The 27375-nt window shown below is 39.2% G+C and overlaps 1 protein-coding gene across 1 annotated transcript in view; it reads right to left on the reverse strand.

The window, feature by feature from the left end:
• ATG2A (autophagy related 2A) overlaps nt 1-27375 on the reverse strand; it is a 2853001-nt gene that overhangs the window by 235347 nt on the left and 2590279 nt on the right. Inside the window, exon 37 of the mRNA XM_044075772.1 lies at nt 7473-7545. Coding sequence (XP_043931707.1) covers nt 7473-7545 — 73 coding nt within the window. The remainder of the gene's footprint in view (nt 1-7472; nt 7546-27375) is intronic.

Genomic DNA, 27375 nt, shown 5'->3' on the forward strand with positions numbered 1-27375 from the left:
GTCATGTTGTAAATATGAAAATTTTTGTGTCTTTTATAAATACAAAACAGAAATAAGAATTATTGAAAAAATATATACAGTGAAACACCCCTAGAAAAAAGAACTATACTGATACCTGCTTATAAAAATGAGCAATTTATATAAAAAGGAAAAAAGTAATTCAGGTGATAAAGTTTTAATACCTACAGAAATATGCATACTACCTAACAATTTACATTCTCTTCTGTCACAGTACAGCAAAGCATAACAGCTAAAAATGATTAAATGTGTTCTGACTTCCCTCAGTCAGACCAGTTCTACCTATAAAACCAAACAGTGAACAGTGGAATAAAAACTAATAATGTCAGCTTATCTTACTGCAGGATGCCTAGAAGTCTCTCAGAGACAAACCATCTTCACAGAATTTTGTGGTTTTCACAGCAAAGGCAACCCAATGGAAGAGATGCGTAGAAACAGTGCAAATAAAGGAAATGCAAAAAGACTTTTGAAATTATTAGATTCATTATTTAAATAAAAATGAAATGTCTAGCAAAACCAGGACAAGCAGATAATATACCTAATGCTATCCCTTAAGTCAGTACGCTTGTAAAGAACCAGCAGATGGAAATTGTAAAGGAATAACTGCTAACACCAGATGGTATTAAAACAAGATTATTTCATGTGAGGCTATTTTGTAAAAATAAATTAATATACAGATTAAAATCTGAAACTTCTGCTTCTTCTTCTTCTTCTTTCGGCTGTCAGAGGGGGTAGGGTTTTTTGCAGTGGAAGCCTTGACCCCCTTGGGACCCGGAGAGATAGTTTCTGGGTCAGCAGCAGGGTATTTAAAAAGAAATTTGTGGGAGTCTGGGACCCTGTAGTATCTGTCTGGCTTAACAGTTGCTGGAGGTAAGGAGTCTGGAGTCAGACTGGACTCTGAAAATACATCATCTACAATGTCTAGCACATGTGGAATAGCCAGGGGCCTGTGCTGAGGCAGTAAAAGAAAGTCTCTGAGCCTTTTCTTAGATTCTGAATAATCTTGGCTCTCCCAGTGGAAATGCTCCCTCATGGTATGCAGTGTTTCCCCAAAAGAATAATCATCAGGAGGAGAAGCTGAAGGGATAGATTCTTCAGCATCAGAATCCTCATAAGGAGGAAGAGAGTATTCCTGATCAGAAGAGGAATCAGATGAAATGGAAACCTGATCTGAAGATTCATATTCTACCTCTTGCCTAGGCCTCTTGTCAGGAGGGGGATGAGAATCCCTGATCAAAGTAATTAAGTCTTCGGCCATTTTGAGCATCTGCTTTTTATGCATGGATGTCTGTCCATGGGGCTGTTGTACTTGTTTCTTTGTCTTTAAAGCTGCTTTAGTCTTTGCCTTTGTAGCTGAAGTAGTTTTAACATACAGTTGTGTAGGCCTGAAAACGCCCTCAGAAGCCGATGCCTGCTCAGCGGCTCCAGACCCATCTGAGGGAATGGTTTCCGAAGGTCCAATACCTTGAGTTTCTGTAGGCCTGGTTGACTCCATGTGGGAGTCTGTATCGGCCTGCGACTCTAAAGTAGCAGTCGTCAGGGGCCAAAAGCGCTTCACTGAGAACCGGCGACTGGCCTAGAAGAAGCCTCGTCATCTGTTTTGGACCTCGGATGCCTGTCCTTCTCTTTTTCCTTGCGTTTTTTGTAAACTCCGGTAGTCGGCTGTTCTGACGGCATTATATAATGAAATCTTCTGCCAAAGTAATGAAATGCAAAATCGTACCGATGCTTAATAGTGGGTTGGTTAAATCTAGCACAAAACCGACAACTAGCAACATCGTGTTCAGGGCCTAGGCAAGGAATGCAGTAAGAATCAAAATCCTTATGAGGTATTTGCTTCCCACAAGAAATACAATTATTAACTTTTTCTGACATCGGTCTGGAGCAAGAAAAAAGTTTCCCCAATGGGGTACTTAGCTTTTAATGAAGACTTTGGATCTGAAATTCGAGCTTGAAAATCTCAAGAGTCGGCCGACCGGCACTCGCGAACTGCTTTTGCTTTGGGCACCGCGCGTCAAGAAAGACTGAAGAAAATGCATCTTTTATACCCCTGGCGCACTGACTTCAGGGAGGAGCCGACAGCAACCGACGCCGGACCTAGACTTTGGAATTCAGGCCGACTGCGGGTAGCCTGCCAGCAGGATAACCCAATTGTAATGACTGCAACAGTGAAACACGATGAACATCTACATTTATGGTAGGTACACAACTGTACTTTTTATCACTGTTAACATATGGGTGTGAGACTTGTCTATAAGTAAAGCTATGCAGAGTAAAATCAATGTTTTTGAACTGTGGCATTGAAAAAAAAATTTTTGAACATTCTCAGGGCTGTAAAAAGGTCAAATCAATCAATAAGTAAGGAAATAAATCTAGACTGCTCACTGGAAGGTCTGACAGTAAAACTAAAATGCTAACACCTTGCATAATAATGCAAAGACAAAATTCACTGTAGAAGACACTGATGCTGGGAAAGACCAAATGCAAAAGAAGAGGGGTTTGCAGATAAGACAGACAGTATTACTGACAAAATGAATCTGACTTTGTACGAACTTCAAGAAGGAGTTGTTTAAAAGATGGGCTTGCCATTCAAAAATCCTTGAAGTCACGAGCAGCTGGCCTCAAATACACAACAGCTATGATCGATCACACAGCAAAAGTGCTTGCGAAAAAAACTTGGAGCACCCCTCACATTAAGGAAAGAAACAAGTTAAAATGTTATCAAGCCAAGGGAAGGCTCTCCTTATAAATTTACAGGCATGAATAATGGCTACCACAAGCAAAAATTAAAAACTCATGCTCCATGGATCAGACGACATACTAGATGGTGTATTGCTACACATAATCAAGGAAAATCTAACTTAACACCTATTATTCACCTTAACTAAAATCAGAATGTGCACGTCTCCAACCTATGATAGTTGTCAGTAGTGATACCAGTTCTCAAGGGGTGGGTCATATCAGAACCAAACAATATGAGATCCATCAGCTTGACCAGTTTTCTGTGCAAAAGTAAAAACAGAGAATACTCAAAATGACACAGGAGACTCACTTCTGTTACATAAGAATCGTTATGCAGATTTTCTAAAGAGGTAACAACAGCACTTGATGAAGACATGATAGTGAATTCGGATTTTGTTAACCTTGTCAAGGCTTTTTACAATATTCTATAGAAGGGAATAACTGATAAACTGAAAACATTAACTGTAAATCCATATGTAATCCAGTGGGTAAACAAAAGGACACAACAAGTTAAGGTGGAGGCTACCCATCTATTACAACAGGTGTGGTATCCCACAAGGTTCTGAACTGGAGCCACTGCCAGTCTTCTCAAATACAAAACAGGAAACGGGCTATGCATAATCAAAATGCTGATGACTACAAACTGAGCAACATAATTTTACTAAAACATGCAGAAGTTCTTGAACATGGTCTACAAAAAATTCACACAACTGGTGCTACAGTAATAACCTCATCTTTGATGTCAATACATGGATCTACTTCAGTAGATCGAATCGACAGAAAAACAAAATGAAAATCAACAAGACGAGATCATAATTCCACAAGAACAAACGTTTACCATTTCGAAACTAGTAAGAATGAAACACCAACTGCACATGTCACACAGCACTTGGAGCTTCTGGATGGAGACTGTGGTGCACTGAGAAAAACAGCTGCCCCAGAGAATAAGATCCTGCTGACTTCTGTCAAATTTGGATTGGTGGAAAGGAAGAGAACAAACAAGGAACCATCAAGGACAGTACTCAATGCCAGAACAAAAGATTCTGAGAGGTAAGCCTAACCACCAAAATTCAGGACCCCAGAAACAAGTGGATTTCTAACTGGCAGAGGAACTAAACCTTTTTAAAATAATTTTGCAGATATTCAACTGTACCAGAGTTCTTCCACTGAAAGGGTCATGAAAGGTAAAAACAAACGGGGAATTTGAACTCTGACTATAGTATACTGCAGTACTACGTTTAAAAAGGACATCATATCTTCTACAACTAACTTAGGTTCACAACAAACCAAAATGTTTCCATTTAGATGTACAAGGTAAGCTGGCAGACTGCTGCTCTGCAGCTGGATGAACTCAAACCTTGCTCTGACCACCACACCTAGTTAGAATCAAGTCTTCAGTAGCCAAGTATGAAGTTTCAGAATTTTCGGATCCGATGGATTCATACAACTGGGTACAAACAGCTGATGAGACACCAGTGGAAATGGAAAGGAGGACAGATCAAGGACAACTGCTGAACAGGAAAACACAAATCTGATATTACCATAACAGAACCACTAGACTTATTTCTACACAATCTCTCAGAGCCTTAAACAAAACTCTCTAAATGAAAAGTGGAACAGGAAAGGCACAGACATACACATATCTTGCTCCACAACAAGACCAACAGTGCCACACGCCATCAGGGCATGTGCTGACATAATGCATGCATGTCCAAGAGTGTGCATCCTAAACAGATAAACAGCTGAATTGAAGGCAAGAGACTATATCCAAATCTTAGCCCCACTGAAGAGAACCCAACAATATCACATCTAAAGGTTGCTGAAGTCACACAGTAGTCACAGGGTAGGCACTTAACAGAAATTGTGTGCAATACACAATAGTGCAACCTGCATGCTAATCAAATACCCCATTACCAGTTTTCAAGGAAATTGGTATAAGGTACACAAGACTACTTCAGAGAGACAGTAAAGGATATCCGTAATAAAGTGGAATGATAACATGGAACAACAGACATATTTAACAGCTGATCTATTAGTCTACCTATCAATTACTACCACTATGGGTTTATATAATTATTGACCATGGAATGGTTAAGGACAATCTAACACCAAACTGGATAGGTTAATGCAAGCACCAAAAGGGAAACTACCTTGGCTTAAAATGGCCGACAAGGGCAACTAGTCTAGTACTTACCTATGAACCTATAAAGAAGTGCTAAGCCAGTTAACTCCAGTGCACATAAGTAAATACTTACTACTGTACTGCAATAATGCAAAATTACTACTTACGAGACTTATCACCATTAAAATTAACTAAATTAAGATATAATCAGCACACCTAAGTACATAAAGCAACTCAGATTACTTTATTTTACCTCCATGTCTAGGCATTTAAATTATTCTAAAGAGCATAGGTTCATAGGTCATTACCAGGTTAATAGACCCAGGGGCCTTTTTAAGTCTAGCTATGCTTTGCAATGTGAGAATCAAACCCTCTACTCTGTGCCTGTGAGGTAAACACCTTACCCATTACGCCAACTCCCAAACCCTTGAGATAAGTAAGCATTCAGGAGCAGCAGTGATCACCTTTGGTTGTGTGATGCAAGTGGTTAATTTGCTACTTATAGGTGATTACTAGGACAAAAACACCAGGGGACATTTTTAAGCCTAGCCATGTTTCTCAAGGATCAAACCATGTACCCTGTATGTTTGAGGTAAACACCTTACGCATTAATACCAACCCCAACCCCCTGTTCTGGGAATATGCTTATTACAGAACATTAAGTTCATATCCCTTTTTCCAAGTGGTTTCATGTCTTTTGCCTTTATTCTCCTCTCTCTCTTCTCTTTCCTTTCTTTTACTTCTGGTTAACAGTTATAACCTCACCTTTCAACTTACTCCTGATTACTTTTAACCTCCAACAAACTGTTCACTAAAGAACTGTGTACCTTATATTGTTGACTATAACTGCCATTTTTCCAGTTAGACATGTCAATAACCAGTTATCATTTTTTCCCTAGTAACAGATTTAACTATTTACTTATTTTTGTTTCTTACTGGCCTGTTGGTCTGCTTTTTCTTGACTTACTGCTTTTAATGTCTTGATATTTTTGCATTCTAACCTGGGTCATGGCTAACAACAGTCTTACAGAAGTTCACTTGCCAGTTAACAAATGCAAAATAAATAAATACTTTTGTAGAACCTTGATATAACCTTAATGCAAGACAGCAAAATATTTTAAGAAAATAATTTATTGGCATAAAGATAACCAATAATTCTAAACTATTAAACAACTTGTTCTGGTCCCTCTGGGATTATGAAAAAACATTTATATTAAAACGGGTTATTCTTTCATTAAATAAACTTAACATTTTCCATCAATGTAATCACTGAGATCTCCCAGTTTGTTGCACTGCTATCTAACACCACTATTACTTGCCCTAACAGTCCTCCTGCCTTAATTCCACTCTTAAAGTGACCTACAGCTGGGCTGACACTTAAGTATACTCACTTTCATTTGCCCTGCTGCATGTAACACTTGACCCTATTATTCCACTTGTTGTAATGGGAATAGAGCTAATACTGCATTTACCTATATACAAATGCAGTACACAACTCCTCATACATACATGCCTATAATTTAACACCCTGATCTCAGTAAGGGCAGCTTCAAATGAGCTTTTAGATGAAACAGTAAACACATAGTATCATGCAAGATAAGTTCATAAGGAAGCAAGCAACATAACTAAACAGTTCATGTGATTTTACCAAGCAGCTGAACTGGCCAAGGTTCAGATCACGTTCGCACTTGACCTGCATATGACAAACTATGATGAAGAATACATAATTTGGGTCTATATTAGAAGCACGAAGATCCGTTTGAGCAAATCGGAAAAGAGTGACACATATTGCGCGAACTACGGAAACGGCGAACGTCCAAAACCATGAAATTCGAAATGTCGAATTGTCATGGTTGGCCCGTCTGCGGTATAGTTCCGTAAGGTAAGTGTGTGATAGTTACGGACCTTAGGGTTAGGGTGCGGGTTAAGGTAAGTGCATAGATAGGTAATGTATGTAAGGTTTAGTGTAGGGTTAGAAGTAGGGTTTTGTTAAGTGTATGTGTGTGGATTATTTGTTTTGTTTGGGTATATCTCCGTAGGATAAGTGTGCGATTAGATACGGACTTAGGGTTAGGGTGCGGGTTAAGGTAAGTGCATAGATAGTACTGTATGTAAGGTTTAGTGTAGGGTTAGAAGTAGGGTTTGGTTAATGTATGTATATGGTTTATTTATTATGTTTGGGTACGTAGTATGTAGCGTGCAGTGGGGTTGGCCGACTATGAAGATTCGAGACTTTAAATTTTGCGGTTTAGGGGGTTCGGCGTATTTGTGGTTTGGGCTATATATGTAGCTGTTGTGGTATTCGCTCAAACGGGTTTTTGGTTTTATAACATAGACCCCATAATTTTGCACAAGAGAACAGAAGGTACAGCAACAGCAGTAAATTAACTAGGTGTGCAGTTATGTTATACAAAACTTTATCCAACTAAAGAAATCACATTAATTACACTACTATGACAGAGCATGCAAATGGAAATCTGTGACTCACCACCTGCAAACATAACTTTCCATATGATTTTTCCTTTACTCAAGCATAAATTAAACTTTTCTCTAGTACTGTTTAAATTTCATCAGCAGTAACTGCACTTACAACTTGATCCACTGTCATGTGCTTCCCTTGGTAGTCCAGCCAAATTGGCACTTCTGATGTAAACCGAAATTCTCTATGGAAAAAAACATAAGTTCTGTGTTTACTTATGGTTTATCAGGAAAGGTCATTTATATCTATCGTAATTGCAAATCCTCAAGAATGTATATCAACAGGACAGTTGTAGGACCTTCTTCCCATTTCTAGAAGGCAAACCAGTGAAGAATTCTCAGCCATACTGGATGAGACTGTCTTTTTCTTTACTATGTTACCACTGTTGTCATCACCATGGATCGCAAACACACAGACTTAGAGGGTAGTAGTGCAGTCCCAAACCCTCCTAAGCTTATTCACAAGACAGAGAAGAAACCAAAGAGAGACCCGTACTTATTGGATACTACCCTAAAACAAAAAGTACAACTATACATCAGTATACAAAGAATGGTCGATCACTCAAAGTAATGAACTACAATAAGTTGGCAAATTATACTGATTGCAAAAAAACAAGGAAACAATGAATAAAAATAAATAAATAAATAAATAACTGTGTGTGTGTGTGTGTGTGTGTGTGTGTGTGTGTGTGTGTATACACACCTGTATAGAAAGATAGATATCTACGTCTATCCACATAGATATATGTATGTATGCATGCATACACACACACACACACACACACACACACACACACACACACACACACACACACACACACACACACACACACACACGAGCACTCACACTCAGTTGACTTCTGCAAGATGAAATACACGTTGTTGAACAAAACAAATGGCCAAAACTCAACCGAATGCAAAAGGAAAACATATTTTCTCCTTTTGCGAAAGGCAAACTAAAGAAAAAAAAACCCTAACAGTAACATAATACTAATAAAATGTATGTGTGTGTGTGTGACACACACATATATATAAATGCATATATATATATATATGTATATATACACACACAGATAGATGTATATCTGTAAACAAATACATATCAATATACATTTATTTTTGTTGGTATCACAGACATGCGTTTCACATTCAGTGCACCTAGTTGGTCAATATTGCCATCTAATCGAATAAAAAAAACATCATACAACAGCAGTTATATTTGACAATGCCCCACTCTAAGGGCCATTAATCCATCACTGACATGGATTAATTAATTCAATACATTAAAACATCCTGAATAGTGAAGTAATATTACAGACACAACAAACATATATAAGATAAACACGGGAAAACTATAAGGTATATTAGCAAGATATGGCTGCAGTAAAATAAATAGATTCTCTTTAAGTCATGATATTCTCTTGACTTCAGTACATGCAGTTTCTCACTAAACTTTAACATTTTAATTAAGTAAAGTGATAAAAAATTAATTAAATTAGATGTATAATCAGTTATCATTCAATATATGAATGTTTTGAAGTACTCGCTGAATGTTACTTTTGAAAAAAGGATAGTACTGCAAGATAGACTGTGCATCTGACTGAATTTATTTATTCATGCTGACAAGAATTTAGAGTGCTTATTCCAACTATCAGAAAATCATTGCCTCCCAGTGCCACTAGCTAATATTGATGCTCTTCTGACAGAGAACAGCTATGGATTTTGTGAGGCCTAAAACATTTAAGGGCAACAGCTTATCCTGGTAGTGTTAGACTATGTCACCTGTGATATCAAGCCCGTGCCATTACTCAGCCCCTCAGCTAAAATCCCCTTCAAGACAGCTGCTGTTTAGGTCCAGTCAAGCAGGTAACCCTAAAGAAATTCTAGCAGACTAGGGAATACCTTACTCATGTGAGGTTATGAAAAAACTCTGCCACCTTCTGGTACAAATTTAAAAAAATAGACATTCATTGCATAGGATCACAGGTGGTGACACGGCTAATGGTCCTAGGGCCCTTACAGATCTAGCCAAGTTCAACCCATGTTCCCAAGGGTGTCTGGTTCAAACAGACACTGAAATCAGTACCTATTGCCCCTGTCCAACAGGGACAATGTTCTTCTGTCCCTTTGTGCTCTGCCAAACCATCCTCAAATTGATTGTTTGGCAGAGCACTTAAAAAAATATGGAGAAGATGTTGAAGCAGGAATTTCACAAAGACAGATAAAATTGTGATACCCTAATGCCTACTTGATGTGTGTTATTACAGACGTAATACAGTTGTCCACAGAGTTCACCCCATTTTAGCTACTTTATAAAGACATCCACAGAGGTACACTAAACTTAACAGAGGAAATGTGGGAAGAGGAGTCCACCACTTTCCAAAGTGTCTTATAGGTTCATAGGAGATTACTAGGCTAACAGCTTAAGAGCCTTTACAAGCTTAGCCAGTATAACCCACTTTTATACAATATGTGGTCCTTAGGGACAACAGGATGGCACATGTTTGTGCATATGCCTTGAGTATTTTACAGGCTGCACCTGTCCATAATGGACATATGTGCTACCCCATGTGTGAATTTGCGATTTCCCATCCACTGATTTAAATTGCATTTCAAGAGGGCTAGTGAGGGTCTCTGTTTAATGTGAACAGGAGGCCTGTCCCAAAGAAGGGGTAATCCCTGTGACACATATCTGTCTCTCCAGCATGTTTTGTTACAGTCACTGACTAGTCCCTAAATTGGGTGATCCGCATACTATTTGGCTTGAGGATGTGTAGCAGCTCCATCAGGGCTGGATTTGTGAGTGCTTTGTAGGTTAGGCATAGGTCAACCCTTAATAGTCAGTAGGAGACAGAGTAAATGGGATAAGGCTTTTAGTCTATCTGCACAAAACATGTTAACACCCTGTATTTTCTTTGTGAGGAACCTCTGGGATCACTCCAGCTGTTGCATGTGCCTAGTCAAGTACATGCCAAATAGTGCATCGTAATCGATTATTGGTCTAACGAGAGTTAAGTCACCTCTTAGAGTGCACTATTAATGTTGCAATTTGCATAGGTCTTTGGCTTACCATAGGGTATGATCATGTATTTCTCCTGTATTTAGTTTTAGGCCATGGCTCTGGCTCCAGTCATTTTCTAACAGACTCTCCTGAAGGATACTTACATCACTTGGGGATTCGGTGACTGCTCCCACTTGCAGCCATTGGCAAACTTTGTCAGCCACAGGCCTTCCACATTAGCACTGACTTCAGAGAAGTACATTTCAAACAGGAATGGTCCCAGCACGGAGCCCCGTGTCACACCACTAGTAACTGGCCCCTTGCTGGTTCTGGATTCAAACAATTTAACCAAATGTGTCCAGTCTGAAAGCTAAGTGTCTATCTATTTGGTAATGTAGTGATTTATGCCCAGTTTTGTCAGTTTATTTACAATACCTGAGCATGGGATTGTGTTAAATGCCTTAGCCAGGTCAAGTTTGATGGCATGCACTGTTTTACACTCATCCTTGGCCCTAGTGACTTTTTCAAAAACATACACCAAAATTAGTAGGCATGACCTGCCCTTGACAAAGCCAAATTGGATTGGGTCCAGTGTTAGGATGCATCCTGTGTCATTATTTATCAAGTCCGTGATTATTCCTTCCATGGCCTTATATAAGATTAGTCAAAACCTATGGGTTTGTAATTACCCGAGTCAATAGATGGTCCTAGTTTGTGCAGACAGATCACTGTTGCTGTCCTCAACTCTACTGAGACAAAGCCAGTCCAGTGACTGGTCTTAGAACATGTGACTCAGATGTAGGAATAATGCAGTAGCCCTGCCTACTGGAGAAAGAACATGGAACAGACCTAAGAAGAAAGGCACAGCTATAGAAGGAATGCTTAAATGAGGGGTCTTTAAGCCTGGGGGATAAGGATTCCTTATACCCACAGCAAAAAAACACATTCCTTGTCATGTGGCAAGACCCATTCCAAACAACTGAGAACATGGGAGAAGTAAACTAAAAAATTACACAACCTGACAAAAGGAAATCAATACAAACATGTTAATATGCTGAAGTCACAGACACACACAGAGAGGATCAGACAATCTTCCTAAATATGGGGTTAATCCAAGCCTTTCAGTCTATTTTTGAAGTGCTGACAGCCCAAAACTTATAAATACATCAAGAGAGAGAGATGAACACATTTGCACTAAGAAACAAAGTTTTTTTGACCATTTCAGTAACAATTGACTTGACTAGTCATAATATATTTCAGATATATTCCAAAGCCACATAGTCTTATGACCAATCACACATTGCTAGTGCCCTCCCTGAGGCCACACAACTCCATTCTCTTCGAGAGGCATACCACTCAATCCCAGAGTAAATTGTGGATGCCCATCCAGTTCCCTGGTTTATGCTACAAGGAAGACAGTGAGTTGCACTGCTTAAGGTGAAGGGGAAGTTTATCCCTCCATGTTTTATTTAACTGTTGGTGAAGATTTTGATCCCTGGTTCTAGTACTGGCAGAGACAGTGGACATGCAGAGAAATAGGAAGTACTAGACTGTATACTAAAAAGCAATTATTTTCATCCTTGGCATTTACAAATTGCCAGTTACTACAGTCTGTTCATTTCAACTTTTTCAACCCTAGCATGCCCACTGACAGGTATGACAAATACTAAGGCTCCAATACAAGGTCAGTGGTCTGACACATCTGTTAAGATTTAAAGTGCCCTGTATCAACAATCGGTATTAATCATCCCCAGTTTTAGTAAGAAATTAATACTAAAGATTGGTGCTTCTGAAGTGGGGACTGGAGGAGCGTTGTCACAGGAAATTCCGGGGGAAGCACACCCCAAGGAAGAAACTAAATATGCCACAGCTGAGAAGGAGAGTCTACCCATAAAACTGGGCATCACAAAACTACAGTGCTGCCTCCTATGAAGTAGGTGCTTACAAACTGGTACAGATCATCCTCTCCTGAACTGATGAACCAGAAAAAAGAGAAGAACCCCAGGGTCACAAGGTGGTTCTCAGTCTGCAATCTTGTCATTATTCAGCAGAACATGAACCCATCTGTATGCATAACAATACATATGGCTTCCCCAGACAGCACATTTTGGTAAGCCCCATGGGACTGAGTTGATGAAGAGATGTGCAAAACTGCATAAGCAAGCAGTGCTCTTTGGATGCTACTACACAGATACTGGAGTGCATTTACTTAGTATTACTTTAAAAGGGGGTGTTTCCTTTAACAGGCAGAAAACAAATTGCAATTGTGGCAACAGAAAACGGGTGCTGCCAAGAAGCCACTGGAAGACAGACAATGTAGACACATTTTAATCAGAAATTAAGAGAGAGAGTTCTGTACCTTGATTACAGAGTAGGAATCTACTAGAAAATAGGAGCTTTGTGTATGCCAAGTAAAAAGTAAAAACACGACTTCTGTCTTAAAAAAAGGAGTTGCTGTGCAGCTCTAAAATATCCTTTCAAATCAGGTAATCCTAAACCACCTTGTTCTACTGGAAAGATCAACCTATCCCACTTGACACTTGCCCTCTTCCTCTCCCAAATAAAACCCTTCACCTCTTTATTAATTACCACCCACAAATGAAGATGATGCAGAGGGGAAATGTAAGAAATAAGGAGTGGGATTTTGGATGCAGATCCTTAAGGAGAAAACAACAGCCACACAGAGTATTATATTCATAAAGTGGTGGGAAGTATTCTAAGAATTAAGTCAACACAGAAATGAAGAAAGGAGATTCTGCTGATAGGAATGACTGCAATTAGGGGTACACAGACTAGACTAGAGAGCATTCCTCTCAACATCTCAGAGCAAGAAATCTGGACAAAGGACCAAAAAAGGGACATTTTTTAAATATTAGTCTTACAGCCTTAGAAAGTTGATAGAATAACAGGTTTTGCATTAGCATTAATTTTCTGAAGGGTATGATGTCTGAAACTCAAATGTCTGTCATTATTTTCTAACTTAAATCTTTAATTATTTGCCAGTAATTTGCCAGAAAAACCACAATTTTATGAAAAACAGACCAAAAATATGAGGCAAAATTATGGACATTCTGCGAAAATCTGTACAGTTGAGAGGTATGCTAGATAGGGCTGGAATTTACTGGAGGAAGCTGTCAAAGGAACTAGGGTATTGGGAACAAATAATTAGAGAAAGAAAGGTAATAGAGTTGGAAGAGGCCAAGAATTCATTTGTATTGCAGGCTAGTGATTGCCCTCCCTTATCAGGGATCAATATCAGAGTACAGGGAAAGAGATAGGGGAATCCTAAGTAGAAGACATAAACTGGTTTGAGGTTTTTGTTTAATCTAGAACAAGCTGCTGTTAAAAAAGGGATTATTAGTATGGCATATAAAATACTGCACAATAACTACAGGAATCAATCAAAGGAGGTCAGAGAAGATTGAGAAGCAAGATTACATAAGCAATTCACAAAGAAACAAAGGCAGGACATACGTTATGGCTCCAAAATATGCAACGAAGTCTAGAAATTTAGGATTTTTGCTTGGAAGTGTTTGCACAGGTACTTTTATATCCCAAGCAGGCTTTTTTCCCTCAGGTAAACAGCAAACGCAGGAGGTATGATGGGAAAGAAAGAGGTAACTGGGAATGTATACTTTGAGAGTGTAGTGAGTTGGCAGATTTAAAAAATTCCCCACACAGTACAGTCAGAAATATTGGCTGAGCAAATTGCTGTTAACTAAGGAAATGTTTTTTGAACTGGGATACAGAATCAGAATTGCTTAAGACATAGTAAGGCTTGTTAAATTTAATTCTAGTGGCTGACAAAAAAGCAATTACTAGAAAATGGAAATCAAAGTCTAAACCCATCCCTACTTGAAGTTGTGAATATTGTAACAGAGATAATAGAACAGGAACTGAGATATTTAGAAAACAGCAGAAGCAAATGACAAAGAAAAAATGAAAATTGTAGGATCAATACAAGCAGAAAAAATGTTTTGGAGGAGGAATGAGGTTTAAGAGAAGGCAGAAATTGAGCAATTTATCTAATTGCTGGACTGGTTATACTGTATAAAAGAATATATGTGATGTCTGATGCTTGTAAATGTGAACTTGTTAATATGGTTTGTTTACTTTTATATAGATGTAAGTTTGCCTGTGTAACAAGAGATAATTCAATAAAAGTGTTTTTTTTTAAATAAAAGAAAATGACTTGCTGTCGCCCTTAGACAAAAGTTGCTCTACACTGTAACTTTCAGTGTGTCATTCATGTACAAGTGTGTGTGTGTGTGTGTGTGTGTGTGTGTGTGTGTGTGTGGGGGTCTGGAAATGTGAACAACCAGAGTAGAAATCTGTATAAGTTTCATCCTCCCCCACTCGACATTAGTAATGCATGCTAACCCTGCCCCTACCCCTAATTCCAACTGTGCACAATACCTTAAAAAGATTCTGCAATACTACCAATATACAACACAGCTTCGACACTCACCACACACAAACATACACACCAGGAACACACACAAACTCCCAACCCATCCACAAAGCCACTTGTCAGTCAACAAGGAAGTCATGCAATTCGACATTTGCACAAAACATATTACAGTTCACATTGCTGCACACCTAAATGTTGACCAAGTGAACTGTAACTATCCACCTATCTACATAAATCCACTGGGAAAAGTGGTACTTCTTGAACATCAAAGCTGCTGTCTGAGCCTCCTTAAAACCAAGAAAAAAGAGACAGAAACTGTTGCCAATCTCAGCTGGGACTTCAAAGTAATCAAAACTTCTTTTATGAAAAAATAAAAAAAAATATTAACTAGATGAGTGCCTTTGCCCTTAACACAGCTTCATCAGATCTAGCTACAGTTTACATCAATTTATTTATTTTATTTTATTTATTTATTTGTTTACTGACATTTGAATACTAGGAAAGTCTGACTGGGGAGGGCCCCATTTTCAGTGGAGGCCTGGGAAAAAAGCTCCTTACAATCCTCAAAAATAACACAAAACATCTACAACTTTAAACAATTATACCAAATTAGACATAATAAGAAAACATTGGTTAAGAATAAATGCAAGTTACATGACAATGACTTAGAAATTTTAGCCAGTTTAGAGAGAAATTAAAGGTAAGTTAGTATAATGCAAACAGAAATCGCAATATGAAATGACAGAAAAGCAGGCTTATAGTATATTTAGAGAGAAAGCCAGAGGAGAGATATTGATAGAAGTAAAGAAGTGAGTGAAGGGAGAGTAAGGAGGTATAATGTGTGAAGAGGTACTTGTTCACATTTAGGGATCTAGGTTTTCCTAGTCTTGAGGAAGTCTTTCAGAACGATTTTGAAGGATGGGTACAGGTAAAAAGTTCCATGCCTTAACATCATGGTATGAGTATAGACAATGTGCAGCAGATATCATAGGTTTGTGGACAGAGAGGAATTTTCAGTCATTGGACTGTAATGACCGACTGGAAACAAAATTGTGTAGAATGTTATTTAGTGCAGGACAAGCAGACAGATGCTGGATAACGTTATAGGTGGTATGAAGCTATGTACCTGTTTAGCTCATGTGGAAGTTCTAACCAATTTAGGTTTTTTAGTGTTACACATTGATGGGCTGGCTCTGAAAGAGGTACCTAATTCAAATTTAGTAACTTTAAAAAAATGAACGAGCAAAGGAATCTGTCTAGTTCCAACCTCACTACCATGCACGTTGAAGAAAAAATAAAAAAACAGAGAAACCAGCGGTCTTAAAACTTTGTTGATGAGCTCAGTACCAATAATTTCCAAAAATCATGAAACCCAGGTAGTGTTCCAAAGCAACAAGTCTTTATTTGTCACAGACAAGAGATCCTAGTAACAAAAAATTATTTGATAGCTTTCTTGTGTAGTGGGGTATTGTTATGGAATGGGTTATTCTACGGTAAGGCATAGGGTTATGGTTAGTAATGCATTACTTAGGTGATGTAGGGAGGAGTTAAAGCACAGCTGCTCCACTGTCTTTATAGCTCACACTCCGCATCCATGCCGTCACCCAGACTCCAGTTTTACACTCATAAATGAACAGCCTAAACTTGCCAAAACACCTAATTGGTTCAGAAAATTCAAAAACATACCACACAGCCCCCTGGAAGACCTACTGTTGCTGGTAATGGCTCCCTTATGGAACCATTATCGGAATTTCTTACTAGATATCTTAAACCATTATTGGCACATGTTAGAGCATGCATAAAATATATTACCGAGTTTTTGAATGTTATTTCTGATGCTCAATTGGATGCTGGGTGGTTTATGTGTACACTAGATGTGGTCTCTTTGCACACAAGTATTCCTTACTGGGCTGGCATAAGTGCTCTTGAATATTGGTTAGAAAAAAACATCATTATATAGTCCTGGATTTAACACATTTCTTATTTATTTGACGGAGCATATACTCACGAAAAATGTGTTTTATTTTAAGGACACTTGTTATTTACAGCTTAAGGGCACTATTATGGGGGCTTCTTTTGCCCCCATTTATGCCAAACTTTTTATGGGGTATTTAGAGCAAATGATTATTTATGACAACAGTCACAATGTTTTTTTGGAAGAAATTGATATTTGGAGGAGGTTTTTAGATGATTGTTGGTTAGTGTGGAAATCTGATGCCCAATATTTGTATGAATTTGTTGAATATCTTAATGAAAACAAATGGGGTATCCAATTCACTTTAAATTTTGACAGGCAGTTCTTCTCCTTTTTGAATGTGTTGGTAAATAAGCAATCGGATGGTACACTATCCTCCACACTTTATCGTAAACCTTCCCATTCCAACAATCTTTTGCATGCAACCAGCTATCACCCACCTCACATCATTCATAATATTCCGAAGTCTCAGTATGTGAGGATTCGTAGGATTTGTTCCAGTAATGAGGATTTTGTTAAGCAAGATGAGGAATTAACTCAGAGGTTTGCACAATGTGGTTATAATGTAACACATTTGTTTCGAACCAGCAATCAGGTCAAACAAATGGACAGAGAGGATCTTAAGATCAACAAAAATGTCATCCTATTAGATTTATCACCAGTTATGCCAGAAACACACGTGTTTTTATTGATATTATACAAAATTATTGGGGTATCTTGCTATCGGATGAATGCCTAAACATATTCTTGGAGAACAGATGTCATTTTACTTTCAGGAAAGGTAAAAAAACCATGGGTGGTTATTTTAACCATTATAAGCGTAGTCAACCAATTTCAGTATCCAAACAGGTTATCATTGAAGGGGATAAAGTGGTGGGTTGTTTTTCTTGCGGACATTGTTCATTTTGTAAGCATATGGTTCTAACTAAAGAGTTTTCATCTAAAAATACACCAAGTATATTTAATATTAATGTTTTTGGTAATTGCAACACGGCTTGGGTAATTTACCTAGTAATATGTACTTGCTCTGCCTTTTATATAGGGCAAACATCCAGACCTATTAAGATCTGGATGTCTGAACATTTTAGCAGTATTAGAAATAAAAATCCTAATAACACGTAATATAAACACACTCAAACACCCCTTTGCCCAATTTAGGTTTATTATTATTGACAAGGTTTGGGGGGATAGAAGTTGTAAAACTGTTTGGAAAAATATTTTGAACAGGAAAGAAAAAGCATGGATAGTCAGATTAGGAGGCATGTTTTTACCTGGTTTGAATGAATGCCTTTAATTGGGCTATAGTGCTTGGTTAATTAACTATATCATCCTATAAAAGGTTTGACCCGTGGTGGTGGTGCTGTGGTAGCATTGTCGCCTCACAGTAAGACGCTGTCCGGTTCGATTCTCAGATAGAGCGTCTTCTGCATGGAGACATGTGTGAATGGGTGTACCTTCGTTGAAGGTTGTGCATCAGGCCTGGCAAGCCGGTACGTAAAAATCAACTGCCAATCATTAGCGGACCGGAGTTCCGCTGTGGCGACTCCTAACCAGGAAAAGGCGAAAGACACAAACAAACAAACAAATCCTATAAAAGGTTTCTTTTTTACAGCCTATGTGTACATTGATAAAGGCTTAGAGCTGAAACTGGTCTGTGGCTGTTTTTATGATTTTTGAATAAAAATCTGTTTCTTTCTCCTGTTTTGCTGGTCCATTTTTTGGACCTGTGCACTAGTCGTCTATGCAGAGGTTTTTTTTTTTTTTTTGTTGCCAAGTCTGCTACAGTACCTTGGTTTAGAAACAGTAAACCGGGACTTTACAGAAGAATGAGTAGTATTTCTTCATCATCATCATCATCATCATCAATCCCCTTTTTCCCACTTTTTTGGGGTCAGGGAGTTGCACCAACTGTCGCCATCTCTCTCACTTCAATGCCACTATTTTATCTTCTTTGATAGTAATGGCCAAATGTTGCAGATCTTCTCCAAGACAATCCATCCATCTCTTTACTAGACTTCCTGTCTGTACCAAATCATCTTCACCAGATTGTCTTCTGCTTTCCTGCATGTGTACAAACATTGTCATCTGTTCTCTTTGACTTTCTCTGAAATTGCAGCAATTGGCCTATTGCTCTGATGTCCTTATTTCATCTGTGCCTCAGTACACATCCTTCCACCCATCCACATGGGATTACACCTTCTCTCCATATTGCTATGAGTATCCTCAGGAACTATTCCTTCACTAACTCACAGAACATCTTGATTACATTTACCATAACTTCATCTGAGCTTGCTGCTTTACATGACTTCCATTTCCTTGATACTTTCCCTACTTCTTCTATGTTGAGCTCCTCCTCTTATTTCACTGTAGGCTGGGCATGGGGCAGTACAGCTTCTGTGGCATTTTCTTCATGGTGAGCAGGCTGTTGCTGGCATCCCTTATGACATCTGATAACTACACTCTATCTTTCTGTCTTTCCCTTGCCACCTGATGGGAGATTCTGGGTGCTACTTAAGTCGCTTTCTAGAAGCTAGTAGAGTGACTTTGGTGTCTTGTTCTTTGCTACTGCAGCTGCTCTCTTAGCTTCTTTGTTAGCCAACCAGTAATTCCTTTTAACATGGTCCATCTTTTCAATTGCCCACTTTTTCCTGCACTCTTTCTTTTAATGATTTCCTAGACTTCTGCATTCCACCACCACCAGCTTTCCTTGTGTACCTTATTTCCATACCTAACTCTGCCTGATATCTGTTCCACAGTCCTCACATATGCTGATTTGAGGAGCTCCCATTAGCTAATTCCTCTTCTTCCTGGAGTGTTACAGCCCTGAGTATTTCTTTGAACTCATGTGCTCACTCTCTCTCTCTTTCCAGTCAGCTTTCAGGTTTTCAGTCTATTTCACAACCCTGCTGTGGGGGCTAGGCTAAGATTATGAATACTGCCGTGTTCTTACACTAGAGTTTGATTACCATGAGTCTGTCACTTATTCTGATGACATCCCTTACTGTTTTCTGAAATTTCTTCCTCACCACAAGTCCCACACCATTTCTAGCCTGTCCTCCTCCTGAGTAGTACACTCCGGAACCTAAGCTAAGTGGCTTTGCTGCACTGCCCTTCCATCTTGTTTCCTGGATACTGAGGATGTCTAGCCTTCTCCTATCATCATGTTATTTACTTCCAAGCTGCATCCTGTCAGTGAACCTATACTGAGTGTAGCAATCCTGAGTTCATATCTGATGGGTTGACTGGACTTTTGCCAGCTTTCACACAACACAGCTATCCCGGGTAATCCAGGCTGGGAAACTGGACACCGGTTGGCCAGCTGCTTATTAACCCAGGGCTGCTGGACTTTATGGCAAGCATATACTGGCCAATAGGGGCAAAAAGACCTCTCCCACTGTTAACAAGTGCCCCTGGTGTAGGCCGGGTCCTCAACTCACTTATCACCGACGAACACCCATGCCCATTTTTGGTGACATTAGCCCATGTGACCAAATCGCCTAGAGCAATTTTTACTCCTTAGAGTGGCTAGCCCTGACACGGCATGCAGTCTATGATCTGTGTTTTTCTATCTCAAGGATACTTTGTACCATGGATGATGCCCAAAGCAGTTGGTCTGTATAACTCTTCCCCTGACAGGCACCACCTAGAGTCTGTGCTGCTGCCAATCTAGTATAATAAAGACAAAAAAAAAATAATTAAATCATACATTTTGCAGTCTATCAAGAACAGCAACAAGCAATATCTTGATTATTCTAAAACTAGAATATACTCCAATCTTAACAGCATTAGCGTCTTCACAAAATATGCATTTTCTACAAACCAAATTAAATAAAGTTTGCTGCTTTACAACTCTATCAGGTCCAGGGGACAAAGGCTGCCAACGTCAATACTTAGTAAAGCAACACAATTACGCACTAGCAAAATAATTACCTTACTTATATCAACATTAATACTCAAGCATCATCAATAGACTGCTTTTACCTAACCCTTGCAGCTAAATTAAAAACAAACATTTGCGATTACACTAGAAGACTGCAAAGTGAAGACTCATTTAAATTAAAATAACCTTTCTTGTTTCTCATAACTGAACAAGTATACTCAAAAATCGTTTCTGCAATATGAAACCGTTTTCCCACAATTCTGAGAAACAGCTCTACACCTTTTCTACAAAACTTTGCTCACAGACCACTTCCCTGAAATTATTTGCAAATGTTATGGGACGTAGTAAACAAAAACTAAAAAATATATACAAATGCACATATTTTGAAGATCTTCTTCTTTCAGCTGCTCCCGTTAGGGGTCGCCACAGCAGATCAACTGTTTCCATTTCTTCCTGTCATCTGCATCTTGCTCTGTCACACCAACCACCTGCAAGTCCTCTCTCACCACATCCATAAACCTTATCTTAGGCCTTCCTCTTTTCCTGTTACCTGACAGCTTCATCCTTAGCCTCTTTTTCCCAATATACTCTGCATCCCTCCTTAGCACATTTCCAAACCAACGTAATCTTGCCTCTCTGGCTTTGTCTCCAAACCTTCCAACCTGGGCTGACCCTCTAATATACTTATTCCTAATCCTGTCCATCCTCGTCACACCCAGTGCAAATCTTAACATCTTCAACTCTGCCACGTCAAGCTCTGACTCCTGCTTTTTTGTCAATGCCACTGTTTCCAACCCATATAACATAGCTGGTTTCACTACCCTCTTGTAGACCTTCCCCTTTCACTCTTACTGGTACTCGTCTGTCACAAATTACTCCTGACACTCTTCTCCACCCACTCCATCCTGCCTGTACTCTCTTCTTCACCTCTCTTCCACACGCACCATTACTCTGAACTGTTTATCCCAAGTGCTTAAACTCATCCACCTTCGCCACCTCTACTCCCTGCATTCTCACTATTCCTCTATCCTCCCTCTCATTCACACACATATATTCTGTCTTAGTCCTGCTGACCTTCATTCCTCTTCTCTCTAGAGCATATCTCCACCTCTTCAGGGACTCCTCCACCTGTTCCCTACTCTCACTACAGATCACAATGTCATCTGCAAACATCATAGTCCACGGGGACTCCTGTCTGATCTCGTCTGTCAACCTGTCCATCACATATTTTGAAGACATTAAGATGATTTCAAAAACGTAAAATTATAACAGTCTTATGTCACCTTTACTACCTGTAGGTACATGCTTATTAATTGTATGCAAGCAATAATGCACAACAGGATGTGTGTTACTGTGGAATTAACACTAGCCTAGGGGTACTGTTGAAAGGCACTATTTTCTTCCATCAAATACTTCAAACTTGTTATAGCATATTTAATTATTGATGAAGTAAATATTTTATGTCCAGAATATGTAAGTAACACACACATGCCCAAGAGTTATAGCCACCTTGAGTGACTACACCTCAAATGTCACATTTTGAGCAAATGAATGGAAAAAAACAGAATACAAGGCATTGCAAATGTCATCATCCCACCATGCCTCTTACTTTACTTGATTTTTGCTCTGTTCCCATAGATGGTAAACTAATGAGGATTAAGGTTAGTCAATAATGCTCAACATTACAGTTTCATACCTCTTATATTAATGGAAGGGTGCTGTCTGTAAAAATCACTGGAAGATGTTACTCTATCTCACAATGTCTCTCTCTCTCTCCCATGCAAGCAGACACAGACACAATTTTTTTAATCAATTTACTTTTTTCTTAATTTTACACTTACTAAACAGTGCTGTTTAACAAGCATAAAATGGCTTTTTTTTCTGTTTTAGTTTCATGGCAGCTGCCTTATTTTTCAACACGCATTACCTGCACATTCATACATATGTGTAATGTCAACAAAAGTAACAAGATGAATAAGGATTACAATCAATTTACTACAGCTGCTATGAGAAATTAAATAACGATTTACAGCCTATGCTCCACAGCAGGGTTGTAATAGCAAGGAAAAGACCATTCAGACAGCAGTTAGGACCTACTAGATGAAGCAGGACAACAGGAATTGGTAATGATAATGGGTGACTTGAACGCACACATTGGGACTTTCAAAACAAGATATGAGGACTGGAATAAAGGAAGACAGGCCATTCTAGACGTCTGTCTGAAAAATGGCTTAATGGTGGTCACTGATTCAGCAAGAGTGTGTTTCAAAATCACATATGAGAGTGGCCAACATGCAACTCAGGTAGATGTCCTCCTAGTAAGAAAGGGCAATGGGGTAGAATCACTGATTACAAAGTCATTCCCAATGAAACAGTAACTCCACAGCATAAACCAGTGGTTGCCACAATTACATGCAACACGATTCAGAGAAGGCTCTAAGGTCAATAAAGATCAGGCTGAAGACCTGGAGGTTGACTGGAGAGAAAATACAAGAGTTCAAGGAATTACTCGGGGCTCTAGCACCTCAGGAAGAACATGAAATAGCCAGAAATAAAGAACAATGGCAGTGCTTCAAAACAGCATCTTTGAGGGCTATACAACACATATGCGGCTGAGCTAGGTATGGAAATACGGTACATAGGAAAAGCTGGGAGTGGAATGCAGAAGTCCAGGAAGTCATCAGGAAAAAGAAAGAAAAGTACAGGAAAAAGTGGAAGACAGAAAAGATGGACCTGGCTAAGAAGGAATACTGGTTGTCTAACAAAGAGGCTGAGAGAGGAGTTGCAATAGCAAAGAGCAATGCATCAAAGGCACTTTACCATCTCATCTTCTGGAAAATGACAATGTAGATGGCTCAACAAAACTCTATCAGGTTGCAAGGCAAATACAGAAAGATAAAGAACACAGTCAAATACCCTTCATAAGGGATGCCAGCAGCAACCTGCTATCCAGTCTACAGGACATCAAAGGCAGAAGGCAGAAGTATTTCCTGCAGCTTTTGAGTGAAGAAAACTCCAGAGAAGCTGTACTGTCCATAGCACAGCCTACAGTGAAAGAAGAGGAGAAGCCCACCCTAGAAGAAGTAAGAACAGCACTAAGGAAGTCAGGGGAAAACACCATGCTCAAATGAGGACACATGATGGCTCCTGAGGGTACTTACAGCAGTAAGAAGAAAAAGGCGCATCCCAGATGACTGGATAATAAGCATACCAGTGCTAGTGTACAAGAACAAAGGGAACGTCCACAACATTAGGTAGTACAGAGCTATCAAACTCCTGCCACAGTGCATGAAAGTTCTGGAGGGGGTGAGTGAGTGATACAAGAATATGTAAAGTAGTAGAAAGTAAAATTGGAGATGAGCAGTTCAGATTCAGATCATGATGCAGCACAACCAAAACAATGTTTTCAGTGAGACAGATAACCGAGAAGAATCTAGAAATGAGGAGCGTGTCCAACTGGGCATTCCTAGACTTGGAGAAAGCATATGACTAGGTCCCAAAAAAGCTGATATACATAGTCCTGAGGTAGTTCGAAGTACAAGAGACAGTGGTAGGATTAGTGCAGGTTATGTACATGACTCAAGTATGAACAGTGTTCAGTCCCACAGATGGGTTCCCAGTGGGAGTGGGAGTACATCAGAGCTAGTCTCTTAGCACACTACTGTTCATACTAGTGATAGACTGCATTAGCAAATGGGTCACAGGGGACAACTCAACAAAGTTGCTGTATGCACATGATGTGACATTACAGGCATACTCTGAGCAAGAACTTCAGCAAAGGACAGGGGAGGGGAATGCAAAACAGAAGGCAGATGGGATTCAAATAAGTACAGATAAGACTGTAGGAATCGTAGCAAATGGGGGAATCAAAAGAAGCTGAGAATTTACATGGAAGGGATGATAGTGGAATAGTTTAACAGCTTCATGTATCTGGGAGGGGTGGTTGAGGGAAGAGGAATTCTGAATGAGGTTGTCAAAGCTAGAATTAGACAGGCTGCAGCCAACAGGCACAGTGTGTCAGGGGTAGTGTACGACAGAAGAATGCCAAAGAAGCTGCAAAAGTAAAGTATTGAAACAGTGGGTGTGACCAGTACTGCTGTATAGTACAGAAACCTGGGTAGTAAAGGCAGAGCAGTTCAGGAAGCTAGAGGTAATGGAGATGGTGTATGAGATGAGTGGTAGCACACTGTGGGACATACAAAGAAATGAGGAAATCAGAGCAGAACCCAAAGTAGATCCAACTGCAAAGAAGATCAAAGAGAATAAACTACGGTGATTCAGGCATATGTGAAGAAAAGAAGAAGATAATCTGGAGAAGATGATTTGGGACAGACAGGAAGCAGGCAAAAGGAAACAAGGGCATCCAGCCAAGAGATGGATGGTTTCTGTCATAGAAGACCTGTGAGAGCCAGGCATAAATGCCAAAGAAAGTAGGAGAGTGGCACTGAGAGATGGTGACAGTTGACAACACCCCAACCCCATGTAGTAAATGGGAAAAAGGGGTGGCGTTGATGATAATAATGGTATGGACACATACTGGGTATACTGGATAAGATGGTTGAAGTCATGGGAAAGGGGCAATACAGATGAATTCAGCTTGGAGAAGATATGGTATGTGTGCAGGAAGGTATAGAAGATGTAACAGAAAACTGACAGAAGAGTGTAGACAAGGAAGTAAAAAGGAAATAATAAGACTAAGTTAAATTCAGGAGTGACAGGTATACGTGGAGACTAATAGTGAATGTATGTGTGTGTGTACATGAACATATGTATATGCATATATGTACGTGTGTGTGTGTGTGTGGATCTACTTTGAAATCCTAATGCCCATATGAACGACAGTTATAAACCCAAGACAAAAATATCAAAACCTGAAAAACCTGAATGTCAACTTTTTCCCAGAGTAAGTAAACACTTGTCCAACATGCTCTTTTCTCCACTGTAGTGCAATTCCTGAGATGGTATATATAGTTAGATGGGTGTGGGGGGTGCAGTCCCCCACCTAGGTGGGTTTTACTTACTTCGGCATGAGTTTCGTTTACATTTGGGCAAGTGTAAATAAGTCAACATTTGGGTTTTTCAAGTTTCGTTATTTTTGTCTCAGGTATATGACTGTCGATCATATAGGTGTTGGGATTTCAAAGTAGATTTTATATATATATATATATATATATATATATATATATATATATATATATATATATATATACACACACACACACACACACACACACACACACACTTGCATATATAAACGGATGGGTATTACGAGAAGATGGTGCTCCAGTAGCAAATACTTAATATGTGCAAAAAGGAATACAAGAATGTCTCTACATCATGTTAAGTGGAAGGCTTAGAGCTTTTGTTTATGGAATTGGCTGGTTTAGTTTGAATAAAAAGTGTTTAACCAGGTGTTGAGAAGGTCTTCAAGTCCAGTCAACCATCTCCACTTACTAAGGACTACCTACCTACCTATATGTTTTCTAAACTGTCTATCCTGGTAAAAGTCACAGAGGTAGCAAACTGATAAAAGACAGACCAAGCCTTTCTATACCCAGCAAGGGTCTTTAGCTCATCTTGAGGGATCTCAAGGCATTGTCATGCAAACTGAGAAACATAATCCCTCAGGCATGTCCTGGGTAAAAGCCCCTCCTACTAGGCAGCATCTTGTGTACCACTTGTGGGAGATGCTCAACAGGCAATTTTATCAAGTGCCTAAACCACGGCTGTCTAACATTTTTGATCAGGGGCCACTTACCATACTTGGCAATGTTTGGGAGGGGTACATTATCATGTCCAAGATGTAAATTTCCATTCAAAACTGTATCTTTTGTATACTGGTCAGACATTCGGGTCGCTGGGCGGAAGCTAACCTAAAGATTATGAATACTGCAACATGAGAATATAAGCACATCAGTATGTTGCAGAACATATCAAGGGCCAGATAAAATGTTCAAGTTGGCCAGAATGTGATGCTAGAGCCAACTGTTGGATACCCCTGGCCTTAACTAATGCCTGTACTCTAAGAATAAGATATCCCCAGATTGCCAAGCTCCCTACCATGTCAGGTACACTGAGCTCACCTACCCTCCAAAGGAAGTTGATTTCTGCCACTTGCATCTGTGATCTCATCCTTTTGTCTCTATACATTTACTGTCTGACTCTTTTTCACTATTTTTTAATGGGTGAGTTGAGCTAGTACAAGATGCATTTTAGATAATATACAAGATAAAACAATGGAAAATAAGGATCTAAAACAATGCACAGCAGAAAAGGCATATAACATATACATATTAAGCAAATGACAGTGAAATATACAACAGTAGCCATGGCAATATCAAATGCAAACCCAGGTAGGTATGTAACGTAGCTAAATAAAATGCAATCAACCATACAAACTTGCACATGAAAATCCAGGTCAAGGGCAATGCAGGTTTTGTAAGATGTGCACAGTGTACCGAGCTGTATTGCAGCAAGTAGGCTAACACAGACAAATGTAGAGATGGAAGTGTAGCATTCCAGTGAAGTCACTAAAGTCACTAATTAATTAAGAAAACAATATAATAGTAATATTAATAATAATAACAATAACAATATTTAACAAGGTAGGCTCACTGGACACACATTCCCTTTCAGGGGCAACTCGGGAACAATGTCTAGTTAAGTGACTTGCTGAAGGTCACAGAGTAGGGAAACAAGGGTTGACGGAATCAAACCCTGTCCCACAAGACCTATAGCTTGCAACCTT

Source organism: Protopterus annectens, chromosome 6.part1, assembly GCF_019279795.1.
Source record: "Protopterus annectens isolate FY-2018-M chromosome 6.part1, PAN1.0, whole genome shotgun sequence".
Classification (NCBI taxonomy): Eukaryota; Metazoa; Chordata; order Ceratodontiformes; family Protopteridae; genus Protopterus; species Protopterus annectens.